At 57.2% G+C, this 12,775-nt stretch overlaps 1 protein-coding gene across 2 annotated transcripts in view; it reads left to right on the top strand.

Annotated features, from left to right (window-relative positions):
• The window catches only part of LOC133357295 (EF-hand domain-containing family member C2-like), a 53,429-nt gene that overhangs the window by 34,258 nt on the left and 6,396 nt on the right, over positions 1 to 12,775 (top strand). For both annotated transcript variants that reach the window (XM_061575169.1, XM_061575168.1), the window contains exons 2-9: positions 854 to 1,004; positions 2,189 to 2,412; positions 3,694 to 4,080; positions 4,718 to 4,843; positions 5,183 to 5,321; positions 9,281 to 9,449; positions 11,036 to 11,178; positions 11,910 to 12,106. In XM_061575169.1, coding sequence (XP_061431153.1) covers positions 854 to 1,004; positions 2,189 to 2,412; positions 3,694 to 4,080; positions 4,718 to 4,843; positions 5,183 to 5,321; positions 9,281 to 9,449; positions 11,036 to 11,178; positions 11,910 to 12,106 — 1,536 coding nt within the window. The remainder of the gene's footprint in view (positions 1 to 853; positions 1,005 to 2,188; positions 2,413 to 3,693; positions 4,081 to 4,717; positions 4,844 to 5,182; positions 5,322 to 9,280; positions 9,450 to 11,035; positions 11,179 to 11,909; positions 12,107 to 12,775) is intronic.

The raw sequence follows: 12,775 nt of genomic DNA, 5'->3' as shown, positions 1-12,775 counted from the left end.
TTGTGAGAGTCACGGGGTAAGAGAGAGAGATTGTGGAGATGTCACGGGGTAAGAGAGAGAGATTGTGGAGATGCCACGGGGCGAGAGAGATTGTGGAGATGCCACGGGCTGAGAGAGCGAGCCACGGGGCGAGAGAGAGAGATTGTGGAGATACCACGGGGTGAGAGAGATTATGAAGATTCCACGGGCTGAGAGAGATATTGTGAAGATGCCACGGGCTGAGAGAGCGAGCCACGGGGCGAGAGAGAGATATTGTGAAGATGCCACGGGGCGAGAGAGATATTGTGAAGATGCCACGGGATGAGAGAGATATTGTGGAGATGCCATGGGCTGAGAGAGTGAGCCACGGGGCGAGAGCGAGATATTGTGGAGATGCCACGGGGCGAGAGAGAGAGATATTGTGGAGATGCCACGGGGCGAGAGATTGTGAAGATGCCACGGGGCAAGAGAGAGATTGTGGAGATGCCACGGGGCAAGAGAGAGATTGTGAAGATGCCACGGGGCAAGAGAGAGATTGTGAAGATGCCACGGGGCGAGAGAGAGATATTGTGGAGATGTCACGGGGTGAGAGAGAGATATTGTGAAGATGCCACGGGGCGAGAGAGAGATTGTGGAGATGTCACGGGGTGAGAGAGAGATATTGTGAAGATGCCACGGGGCGAGAGAGAGATATTGTGGAGATGCCACGGGGCGAGAGAGAGAGATTGTGGAGATGTCACGGGGCGAGAGAGAGATATTGTGGAGATGCCACGTGGCTGAGAGAGCGAGCGAGAACTTGGAGGGATACCATCGACGGCAGCGAAACTTTCCTCTCGCCTCTCACCGCCCGCGTCGCGATCTGCCCCCTCTCCAGGTTCTGAGTTTCGAAGGCTTCACGCGCGAGGAGGTTCCCCAGAGCCCCGTGGAGACGCGGCGCGTGCGCCACGTCCGCGTGCTCTTCTTCCTCGAGGACGACTCCATCCAGGTGGTCGAGCCGCAGGTGAAGAACGCCGGGATGCCGCAAGGTGAGAGCAGTTGTTGTCGTTGTTGTTGGTGTTGTTGGTGATGTTGGTGATGTTGTTGTTTTGTTGTGTTGTTGTTGTTGGTGTTGTTGTTGTTGATGTTGTTGTTGATGTTGTTGTTGATGTTGTTATTGGTGTTGATGTTGGTGTTGTTGTTGATGTTGACGTTGTTGTTAATGTTGTTGTTCTTGATGTTGTTGTTGTTGTTGATGTTGTTGTCGTTGTTGTCGTTGTTTGTCGTCGTTGTTGTCGTTGTTGTCGTTGTTATTGTCGTTGTTGTTGTTTTCGTTGTTGTCGTTGTTGTTGTTGTCGTCGTTGTTGTCATCGTTGTCGTCGTTGTTGTTGTTGTTGTCGTCGTTGTCGTTGTTGTTGTCGTTGTTGTTGTCGTTGTTGTTGTCGTTGTTGTTGTCGTCGTTGTCGTCGTGATCGTCGCTCCTACTCCGCGCCCCACCGCTGCCTGCCACATTCACACAAAGACGTCGACCAGGATCTTGTTGAACCCTCCCCAACTGCTCTCCCCCTCACCACCACTCCGCTCACCACCCCCACGCTCACCCCCCACGCTCACCCCCCTCCGCTCACCCCCCCACGCTCACCCCCCTCCGCTCACCCCCCTCCGCTCACCCCCCTCCGCTCACCCCCCCACGCTCACCCCCCACCACCACCCCCCTCGCTCACCCCCCTCTGCTCACCCCTCCACGCTCACCCCCCTTCCGCTCACCCCCCTCCGCTCACCCCCCTCCGCTCACCCCCCTCCGCTCACCCCCCTCCGCTCACCACCCCCTCGCTCACCCCCCTCTGCTCACCCCCTCTGCTCACCACCCTCTGCTCACCCCCCTCTGCTCACCCCCCTCTGCTCACCCCCTCCGCTCACCCCCCTCCGCTCACCCCCCCACGCTCACCCTCCCTCTGCTCACCCCCCCACGCTCACCCCCCACCACCCCCCCCACGCTCACCCCCCTCGCTCACCCCCCTCTGCTCACCCCCCCTCTGCTCACCCCCCCACGCTCACCCCCCCTCTGCTCACCCCCCCACGCTCACCCCCCACCACCCCCCCACGCTCACTCCCCTCGCTCACCCCCCTCCGCTCACCCCCCTCTGCTCACCCCCCCCTCGCTCACCCCCCTCTGCTCACCCCCCCACGCTCACCCCCCCCATGCTCACCCCCCCCCACCCCCCCCGTCAAGGCACCATCATCCGGCGGCAGCGCATCCCATTGCCGGGCCCGCGTAGCGAGCGCTGCTACACGGCGGAGGACCTGAACGTGGGCCACGAGGTGGTGTTCTTCTCGCGCGTCTTCACGCTGGCGTCGTGCGACGCCTTCACGCGCCACTTCCTGCGCCGCCTGGGCGTGCGGCCCGGCACGGACGCGCCGCTGCCGGCCGACCCCTACACCAGCGGCCGGGACGCGGTACTAACTTGGGCCGGGGTTGGACGGATTTCGATTCGTGCGATTCCGGCACGTGTGTGTGTGCGTCTGTGTGTGTCTGTGTGTGCGCCTGTGTCTGTGTGTGCATCTATGTGTGTATGTGTGCATCTGTGTGTGCGTGTCTATATGTGTATGTGCCTGTGTGTGTGCGCGTCTGTGTGTGTGCATACCTATGTCTGTGTGTGCGTGCCTGTGTCTGTGTGTGTGTGTGTGCCTGTGTGTGTGCGCGTCTGTGTGTGTGTGCGTCTGTGTGTGTGTGTGTGTGCGCCTGTGTGTGTCTATATGTGTATGTGCCTGTGTGTGTGTGTCTGTGTGTAGTGGGGAGCGGTAGTGTAGTGGTTAGTGCGCTGCGCTATGAACCCGGCTACCCGCATTTGATTCCCGCTCTGAACCGTATTTGGCTGCTGGTGTGAATGTCCACACGGTGATGATATCAGGGCACTCCGTAGAGCTATCACGCTGCGATGGCCAGGGGCGCTCCTGGGAAAAATAGCTGAGTGGGGTGCCTTGCACCTGGTGACATAAAGCATAAAGTTGTTTTGTTTAGTAGTAGGTTTTTACCCTTAAAACTGGTACAAAACTGACACCTTTATACAAGGCATCATGTTTGCAATAACCACAACACAAGCAGTCAAAATGCAAACAAAAAGAAACAACTCTGATGATGATGATATGCACTGTCCTTGAAGTTGATTGGTCCACACCCGAGACAGCTTTCCTTAGAGCCTAGTCTCCATTGGTGTTGGACCAGATGACGCCAAAAGGCGCACAACTCAAAAACAGCGCACTACCAGTGCACTGTGTTTTGTTTGTTTTAATCGTTTTCAAGAGAGCGGCCATTATTATTGATCGGTGTTCTTTGTTTTTGTTGTCGTTGTTTGCTGTCGCTCGTTGTTGTTGTTCTTGTTTCTTATTATTTGTCGTTCCTTGTTGTCGTTTGTTGTTCTGTTGTTGTTCTTTGTTGTCGTTTCTGGTTGTTGTTCTGTTGTTGTTGTTCTTTGTTGTTCTTTGTTGTCGTTTGTTGTTGTTGTTCTGTTGTTGTTGTTCTTTGTTGTCGTTTGTTGTTGTTGTTCTTTGTTGTTGTACTGTTGTTGTTCTTTGTTGTCGTTTGTTGTTGGTGTTCTGTTGTTATTGTTCTTTGTTGTCGTTTGTTGTTGTTCTGTTGTTGTTGTTCTTTGTTGTTATCGTTTGTTGTTTTCTCGTTCTTGTGCCTTGCGTCTTGTTCTTCCCTGTCTCCGCCGTCTGCCCGCCCGCCCGCACCAGCTCGAGGGCAGCCAGCGCCCTCGCCGCCCGTACGAGCGCGTGGACACGCTGCGACAGTTCCTGGAGCGCGACCGCCAGGTGCTTCGCTTCTACTGCGCCTGGCACGACGACGAGGACGACGAGGAGGGCGACCTCGTCGACGAGGGGGTCGCGGGCGGGGTCAAGGCGGGGGTCGACGAGGGGGTCGACGACGGGGTCGACGGCGGGGTCAAGGAGGGGGTCAACGAGGGGGTCAAGGGGCGACGGAGGCGACGCGGAGGGGAGCCGCGCCGCCTGGTGCTGCACTACTTCCTGGCCGACGACACTGTGGAGCTGCGCGAGACGCTGCCGCCCAACTCTGGGCGCGACGCGGCCCCCGTGTTCCTCCGCCGCGGCCGCCTGCCCAAGGTGGGGGGGGGGGGCGGGGAGGGGGGACTACTTTTTACTTTCGTCGCGGTCGTCGCGAGCGGGGACGCGTCACCGTGACGCGTAGGCTACCCGGGGGAGCGGCGGGACAGCGGTTAGCGCCGCGCCGAGAACCCTGCGGCGGCCCGAGTTCGACTCCCGCTCGCGGCCACCGCCACCGACGCCGGCGACCATTGTCCGAGCCGGGTCCTGGGCCCTCCCCTAGGTCGACTCGGCCTCAAATGAGTACCTTGGTGTGGCGTGTAGTAAACATCGCCACTGGGGAGACAAAGGCGGCCGGGCGTGGTGCTGGCCACCCACCACCTCGTGTGCCACAGTGCCGGGTCTTCGCGTCACAGTGCCCCACTGTGTGTGTGCACGTGTGCACGTGTGTGTGTGTGTGCACGTGTGTATGTGCACGTGTGTGTGTGCACGTGTGTATGTGCACGTGTGTGTGTGCACGTGTGTGTGTGTGTGCACGTGTGCACGTGTGTGTGTGGACGTGTGTGTGTGCACGTGTGTGTGTACACGTGTCACACGTGTGTGTGTGTACACGTGTGTGTAAACGTGTGTGTGTACACGTGTGTGTGTGTACACATGTGTGTGTGTGTGTGCGTGCGTGTCTTTGTGTGTGCGCCAGTTGGCGCCGCAGCCGCTGAGGCTGCCCGGGGCGAGTGGCGAGCGCACGGTGCTCAACGTGATCGCCCCCGGGGGCCCCGGGGGTCCCGGGGGCCACGGGGGACGCTTCATCCTCGACAGCCTCAAGGTCCGACGCGGAACGACGCCCTCTTTGTTTGGCTTGGTTGTTTGAAACTCGGACGTGCGCGCGCACCCATGTCCGCACACACACACGTGCACACACATACGTGCGCACACATACGTGCGCCACGTGCGCACGCACACACACGTGCGCACACACAAACACGTGCACACACACACACGTGGGCACACACACACACGTGCGCACACACACACACGTGCGCACACACACACATGCACACACACGTGCGCACACACACACGTGCATACACACACGCGCACACACACACACGGCTCTCCGGCACGAGATGCGCGCTTGACAGGCTTGGCCCTCTGAACCCTGCAGACGGGCGCTCCGAGCGAGGAGTTCTACTCGGACGGCGACCTCCGCGTGGGGGTCACCGTGAACGCGTGGGGGCGGCCGCTGCACCTGCTGGCGTGCGACGGGTTCACGCGCCAGTACCTGAGCGACACGTACGGCACAGGTGCGGTGTGCCGGTGACGGTGGTGACAGTGGTGGTGGTGGTGACGGTGACAGGATGATGGCGGTGGTGGTGGTGGTGACGGTGACAGGAGGATGATGGTGGTGGTGGTGGTGATGGTGACAGGAGGATGATAGTGGTGGTGGTGGTGACGGTGACAGGAGGATGATGGTGGTGGTGGTGGTGATGGTGACAGGAGGATGATGGTGGTGGTGGTGATGGTGACAGGAGGATGATGGTGGTGGTGACGGTGACAGGAGGATGATGGTGGCGGTGGTGGTGGTGGTGGTGGTGACGGTGACAGGATGATGATGGTGGTGGTGGTGGTGGATGGTGATGGTGGATGGTGATGGTGGATGGTGGTGGTGGATGGTGATGGTGGATGGTGATGGTGGATGGTGATGGTGGATGGTGATGGTGGATGGTGATGGTGGATGGTGATGGTGGATGGTGATGGTGATGGTGGATGGTGGATGGTGATGGTGGATGGTGATGGTGGATGGTGATGGTGGATGGTGATGGTGGATTGGTGATGGTGGATGGTGATGGTGGATGGTGATGGTGGATGGCGGTGGATGGTGATGGTTGATGGTGATGGTGGATGGTGATGGTGGATGGTGATGGTGGATGGTGATGGTGGATGGTGATGGTGGATGGTGATGGTGGATGGTGATGTGGATGGTGATGGTGGATGGTGATGGTGGATTGGTGATGGTGGATGGTGGTGGATGGTGATGGTGGATGGTGATGGTGGATGGTGATGGTGGATGGTGATGGTGGTGATGGTGGATGGTGATGGTGGATGGTGATGGTGGATGGTGATGGTGGATGGTGGTGGATGGTGATGGTGGATGGTGATGGTGGATGGTGATGGTGGATGGTGATGGTGGATGGTGATGGTGGATGGTGATGGTGGATGGTGATGGTGGATGGTGATGGTGGATGCGGTGGATGGTGATGGTGGATGGTGATGGTGGATGGCGGTGGATGGTGATGGTGGATGGTGATGGTGGATGGTGATGGTGGATGGTGATGGTGGATGGCGGTGGATGGTGATGGTGGATGGTGATGGTGGATGGTGATGGTGGATGGTGATGGTGGATGGCGGTGGATGGTGATGGTGGGATGGTGATGGTGGATGGTGATGGTGGATGGTGATGGTGGATGGTGATGGTGGATGGTGATGGTGGATGGTGATGGTGATGGTGGATGGCGATGGTGGATGGCGATGGTGGATGGTGATGGTGGATGGTGATGGTGTATGGTGATGGGATGGCGATGGTGGATGGCGCGATGGTGGATGGCGATGGTGGATGGCGATGGTGGATGGCGATGGTGGATGGCGATGGTGGATGGTGATGGTGGATGGTGATGGTGGATGGCGATGGTGGATGGCGATGGTGGATGGTGATGGTGGATGGCGATGGTGGATGGCGATGGCGGATGGTGATGGTGGATGGTGATGGTGGATGGTGATGGTGGATGGTGATGGTGATGGTGGATGGCGATGGTGGATGGCGATGGTGGATGGCGATGGTGGATGGCGATGGTGGATGGCGATGGTGGATGGTGATGGTGGATGGCGATGGTGGATGGCGATGGTGGATGGCGATGGTGGATGGCGATGGTGGATGGCGATGGTGGATGGCGATGGTGGATGGTGATGGTGGATGGTGATGGTGGATGGTGATGGTGGATGGTGATGGTGGATGGTGATGGTGGATGGTGATGGTGGATGGTGATGGTGGATGGTGATGGTGGATGGTGATGGTGGATGGTGATGGTGGATGGTGATGGTGGATGGTGATGGTGGATGGTGATGGTGGATGGTGCTGGTGGTGATGGTGTGATGGTGGATGGCGGTGGATGGTGATGGTGGATGGTGATGGTGGATGGTGATGGTGGATGGTGATGGTGGATGGCGGTGGATGGTGATGGTGGATGGTGATGGTGGATGGTGATGGTGGATGGTGATGGTGGATGGTGATGGTGGATGGTGATGGTGGATGGTGATGGTGGATGGTGATGGTGGATGGTTGATGGTGGAGCGTACGTGTGCGTGTGGGGAGCGGCGGGGGAGCGGTTAGCACGCTGCGCTACGATCCCGGGGACCGGAGTTCGATTCCCGGCTCACGGCCAACAACACCATCTGAACCGGTCCTGGGCCTCCCCCCAGGTCGACTCAGCCTCAAATGTGGTGTGTAAACATCGCCACTGGGGAGACAAAGGCGGCCGGGCGTGGTGTCGGCCACGCCACGCACCCCCTAGCGTGCCGTGCCGGCCTTCGTAGGCGCTGCGTGCTCGCTAACAGCGCTTGGTCCGCCGCTAACGTTCTGTTAAAGGCTACACGGGGGATCTTTGTCTTTGGTATGGGGAGACAAAGGTGGCTGGGGGTGGTGCTGGACCACCCACCCACCCACCTACTCGCGTGCCGTGCCACTACTCGCGAACAGCACTTGCCCCTACAGCCTGTTAAAGGCTACACGGGGAATCTTTGTGTATTTATGTAGCCGTGCGGGGAGCGGCGGTGCCGCGGTTAGCGCTGCGCTACGACACCCGGCGACCCGAGTTTAGATTCCCGCTCACAGCCACAGACGCCCCGGTGACGATGATCCGAACCGGTCCTGGCACCTCCCGGCGTGCAAAAAACATCGGCACTGGGGAGACAAAGGCGGTCGGGCGTGGTGCTGGCCACCCACCCCCTCGTGTGCCGTGCCGGCCTTCATAGGTGCTACTCGCTAACAGCACTTGCCCCTACAGTCTGTGAGGCTACACGGGGGATCTTTGTCTTTGTGTATGCGCGTGTGTGCCCATGTGTGTCAGCGGGCGGTCCTCGACTTACGAACACAATTAGTTCTTGGAGCCTAAATTTCGATTTAAAGCTTTCGTGACTGCAGGGATTCATCTTCTTGGTTCTTTCGGTAAAGTCACGTAGAAGGGAAAGAATAAAATAATAAAAATAAAACATAATAACATAAAATAATTCTCACGACGTTTCGGCTACAACGCAAGCAGCCGTCTTCAGGTGAAGAATGAGACACTACCAAACTAGGAGCTTATATATAAGCTGCGTTGGAGGTGGAAGAGCGCCTTAACAAAAAGAATGTGCATATGAAGAGGAATTTAGCATATTCATGGAAAATGCGTAGGCGTTGGGCGGGGGGGTTTCAAAGTCATATTATGCCCATGCATTATGCAGGATCAGCAGCACCAAGGGGGGGTGCAGGGAATAGCAGTAACAAAGGAAAGGAATGTTAATGATATGTAGCTGCAGTTACTCAACAACCACGTAGAAAACTAAAGTATAAACTACATAAAAAACTAAAGTATAAACTGCATAGCACCATCAGTATACTTACTATACTCTACAATAAGCTGAGTTACTAACAGCAAGTAATATATTACAATTCTACGTCGTAAAAATTCTATAATATGCTTCCATCTAAACTTTATTCTCTTACATCACACGAGCATATACCGTACTATATACTGCCATAGATAAACCCAACATTAAATTATATACTGTATTGCTGTAAACCAACCTATACTTTATGCATTTTAATATAATACTATGTATTATTCTACACACCCTAATGTGTATCGAAATGGTTTATTACGTCCTTCCAATGATTGCTAAGCCAGAATCCATCTTCTCGGTTAAAATTGGAGCCTGTTCGTAAGTCAGGCTATAGGAGATATCTTTGTGTGTGTGTGTGTGGGGGGGGGGGGGGGGGGTGTTAAAATATAAATATACAACAGGCGACGTTTCGGGCAATGGGTCTCTCTCTCTGGAAGTCTATGGGTCTGCAAGTGAATCAGTAATGATATCTGCACGAGTCTATACGGGTCTCTGTGTGCGTGTATTTGGCAACCCCCGTGTCAAACCCGGCCCACAACGGTGCGCTGAAGGTCTTCACGGGGGGGGTGGTGGGTGGGGGGCCTTTTGTCTCCGTCGTGAGCAGAGAGCGTGGGGGCCGTGGCCTCGCCCCCCGGGAGCCCCCCGCGGACACCGCCCCCCCAGATGCCCCCCTACAATGGCTTCGGCTCCGAGGAGGACACTCGGCGCGGCTGCCTCGCGCTCGTGCCCAAGCCTCCGCAGAAGGACTTCGTCAAGTTCATGGAGCTGGGCAGGTACGGGGAGGGGGGGGGAGCGGCAGAGGTCGCAACCGGGTACCCGATACCCGTACCCTACCCGATACCCGGCTACCCTACCCGATACCCGGCTACCCTACCCGTACCCTACCCGATACCCGTACCCTACCCGATACCCGTACCCTACCCGATATCCGTACTCTACCCGATACCCGGCTACCCTACCCGTACCCTACCCGATACCCGTACCCTACCCGATACCCGTACCCTACCCGATACCCGGCTACCCGTACCCGGCCAAGTACGGGTACCCGTTTGCGACCCTGGTGCGGCCGGGTACGGGTGTTGACTACCTCGCCTGGTCTACAGGAGGTCGTGGGTTTGATCTCTATCATCATCACGGTGGCTAGGAGATGTTGACTACCTCGCTTGGTATGCAGGAGGTCGTGGGTTCGATCTCGATCATCATCACCGCTCCCTACACACACACTCACACAGTGTGCTAACCACTGCGCCACCGCTCCCTACACACACACAGTGCGCTAACCACTGCACCAGCACTCCCCCCACACACACTCACACAGTGCGCTAACCACTGCACCAGCGCTCCCTACACACACGCTCACACAGTGCGCTAACCACTGCACCACCGCTCCCGACACACACATTCACACAGCGCGCTAACCACTGCGCCACCGCTCCCTACACACACACTCACACAGCGCGCTAACCACTGCACCACCGTTCCCCACACACACTCACACAGTGCGCTAACCACTGCGCCACCGCTCCCCACAAAGACCCCCCGTGTAGCCTTAACAGACTGCAGGGGCAAGTGCTGTTAGCGAGTAGCACCTATGAAGGCCGGCACGGCACACGAGGGGGTGCGTGGCCAGCACCACGCCCGGCCGCCTTTGTCTCCCCGGTGATGATGTTTACACATTACACCAGGTACTCATTTGAGGCTGAGTCGACCTAGGGGAGGCCCAGGACCGGTTCAGATAATCGTCACTGATGGTGACGATTATCTGGGTTCGTAGCGCAGCGTAGCGCTAACCGCTGCCCCATCCGCTCCCCACACGCACACACACTTATTCTTTGGTTTTTTCGGTAAAGTGACGTGTAAAGATAAAATAATAAATTAAATAATAGCATACGACGTTTCGATTGCAACACAAGCAATAATCATCAGGTATAATGAAATAGCGACATAAAATATAACCAGAAAACTATAGACAGACATATAAGCAGACAGATATCACCAAGATAGACATAGAGAGAGAGCAACACAGGCACAGAGAGGGGTGATCGTCTCTGTGGGGTGGCCTTAAATAGACAGAGGGGGGCGGAGGCAGAGAGAGGGAGGTGGTTAGAGAAAAAAATGTACATGTCAATGAGTACGAAAGCTTAGAGGGAGAAAGAACACACTAAATTAAATAACCTAGAAAAGTATCGAAATGTTATGTAAAACGACACAGAGAGTCGGTCAACACACAATTAACGCACAGCCTGGTCGATTACGTATTTCAAAGATTATACATACACTTGCCCCAAAAGTCCGTGAAGGCTATACTGAGGGGGGGATGGTCTTTGCCTTTGTGTGGTGGTGGTGGTGGGGGCGGCAGGCAGGGCCTGGACGGTCACGTGCTGCGCTTCACGGCCGAGATGAAGTCCGGCAACCCCGTGGACGAGGGCCGCCGATTCGTGGTCTCCTACTTCCTGGAGGACGACACCATCTCGGTGTTCGAGCAGGAGCAGCGCAACTCAGGTGCACACGGCGGCCAGGAGATGTTGACTACCTCGCCTGGTGCACAGGAGGTCGTGGGTTCGATCTCTCGTCATCATCACGGCGGCCAGGAGATGTTGACTACCTCGCCTGGTGCACAGGAGGTCGTGGGTTCGATCTCTCGTCATCATCACGGCGGCCAGGAGATGTTGACTACCTCGCCTGGTGTACAGGAGGTCGTGGGTTCGATCTCTCATCATCATCACGGTGGCTAGGAGATGTTGACTACCTCGCCTGGTGCACAGGAGGTCGTGGGTTTAATCTCTGTCATCATCATCACGGCGGCCAGGAGATGTTGACTACCTCGCCTGGTGCACAGGAGGTCGTGGGTTCGATCTCTGTCATCATCACGGTGGCCAGGAGATGTTAACTACCATGTCTGGTGTGTAGGAGGTCGTGGGTTAGATCTGGACCCTGTCTCTCTGTCTCATCATCATTTGGTATACACCACCACCTCCAACAGCACCTCCAACACCACATCCGCCACCACCACCGCCACCATCTCCACCACCACCACGTCCACCACCACCACATCCACCACCACCACCACCTCCACCAAACCCACCGCCACCACTGCCACCACCACCTCCACCACCACCACCACCACCTCCACCACCACCTCCACCACCACCACCACCACCACCTCCACCCCCTCCACCACCACCACCACCACCACCACGGTCTCACCCCGGTACCGCGTGGCCTGCTCCCAGGCGTGGTGGCCGGCAGGTTCCTGGAGCGCGGTGCGGTGGAGAAGCCCGGCCAGCCGCGGTTCTGCGCGGCGGCACCGGCGCGGTTCCTGGCGCCGGACCTCCACGTGGGGGCCGTGGTCGCCCTGCACGGCCGCACCCTGCACCTCACCGGGGCCGACCGCTACACCCTGCGCTACATGGAGACGCACCGCGACCAGGTGGCGGTGGTGGTGGTGGTGACGAGATGATGATGATGATGATGCGATGAGGTGGTGGTGACGAGATGATGATGATGGCGATGATGATGATGATGATGCGATGAGGTGGTGGTGACGAGATGATGATGATGGCGATGATGATGATGATGCGTCGAGATGATATGACACGGTGACGTGGAGATGAGACGCACCGCGACCAGGTGGCGACGTGGTGGTGCTGGTGAAGAGATGATGATGATGCGACGAGGTGGTGGTGGTGACGAGATGATGATGACGAGGTGGTGATGTGTCGAGATGACACGGTGACACGGTGACGTGGAGACGAGACGCACTGCGACCAGGTGGCGACGGCGACGACGTGGTGCTGAAGAGATGATGATGATGATGCGACGAGGTGGTGATGACGTGGTGCTGGTGGTGGTGGCGAGATGATGATGATGATGCGATGAGGTGGTGATGTGTCGAGATGACACGGTGACGTGGAGACGAGACGCACCACGACAAGGTGACGTGCCGCCCATGGACAGGACGGTGATGGTCATGGTGGTGATGGTGTTGGTGGTTATGGTGGTGATGGTGGTGATGATGGTGGTTATAGTGATAATGCTGGTGGTTATAGTGGCGATGGTGGTGGTGGTGATGGTGGTGATGTTGATGATGGTGGTGGTT

The sequence above is a fragment of the Lethenteron reissneri genome, chromosome 57 (assembly GCF_015708825.2).
Source record: "Lethenteron reissneri isolate LAM-NWPU_2019-01 chromosome 57, ASM1570882v1, whole genome shotgun sequence".
Lineage (NCBI taxonomy): Eukaryota > Metazoa > Chordata > Hyperoartia > Petromyzontiformes > Petromyzontidae > Lethenteron > Lethenteron reissneri.
Note: the sequence above shows the minus strand (reverse complement) of the source record. Positions and strands in the feature narration are given on the sequence as shown.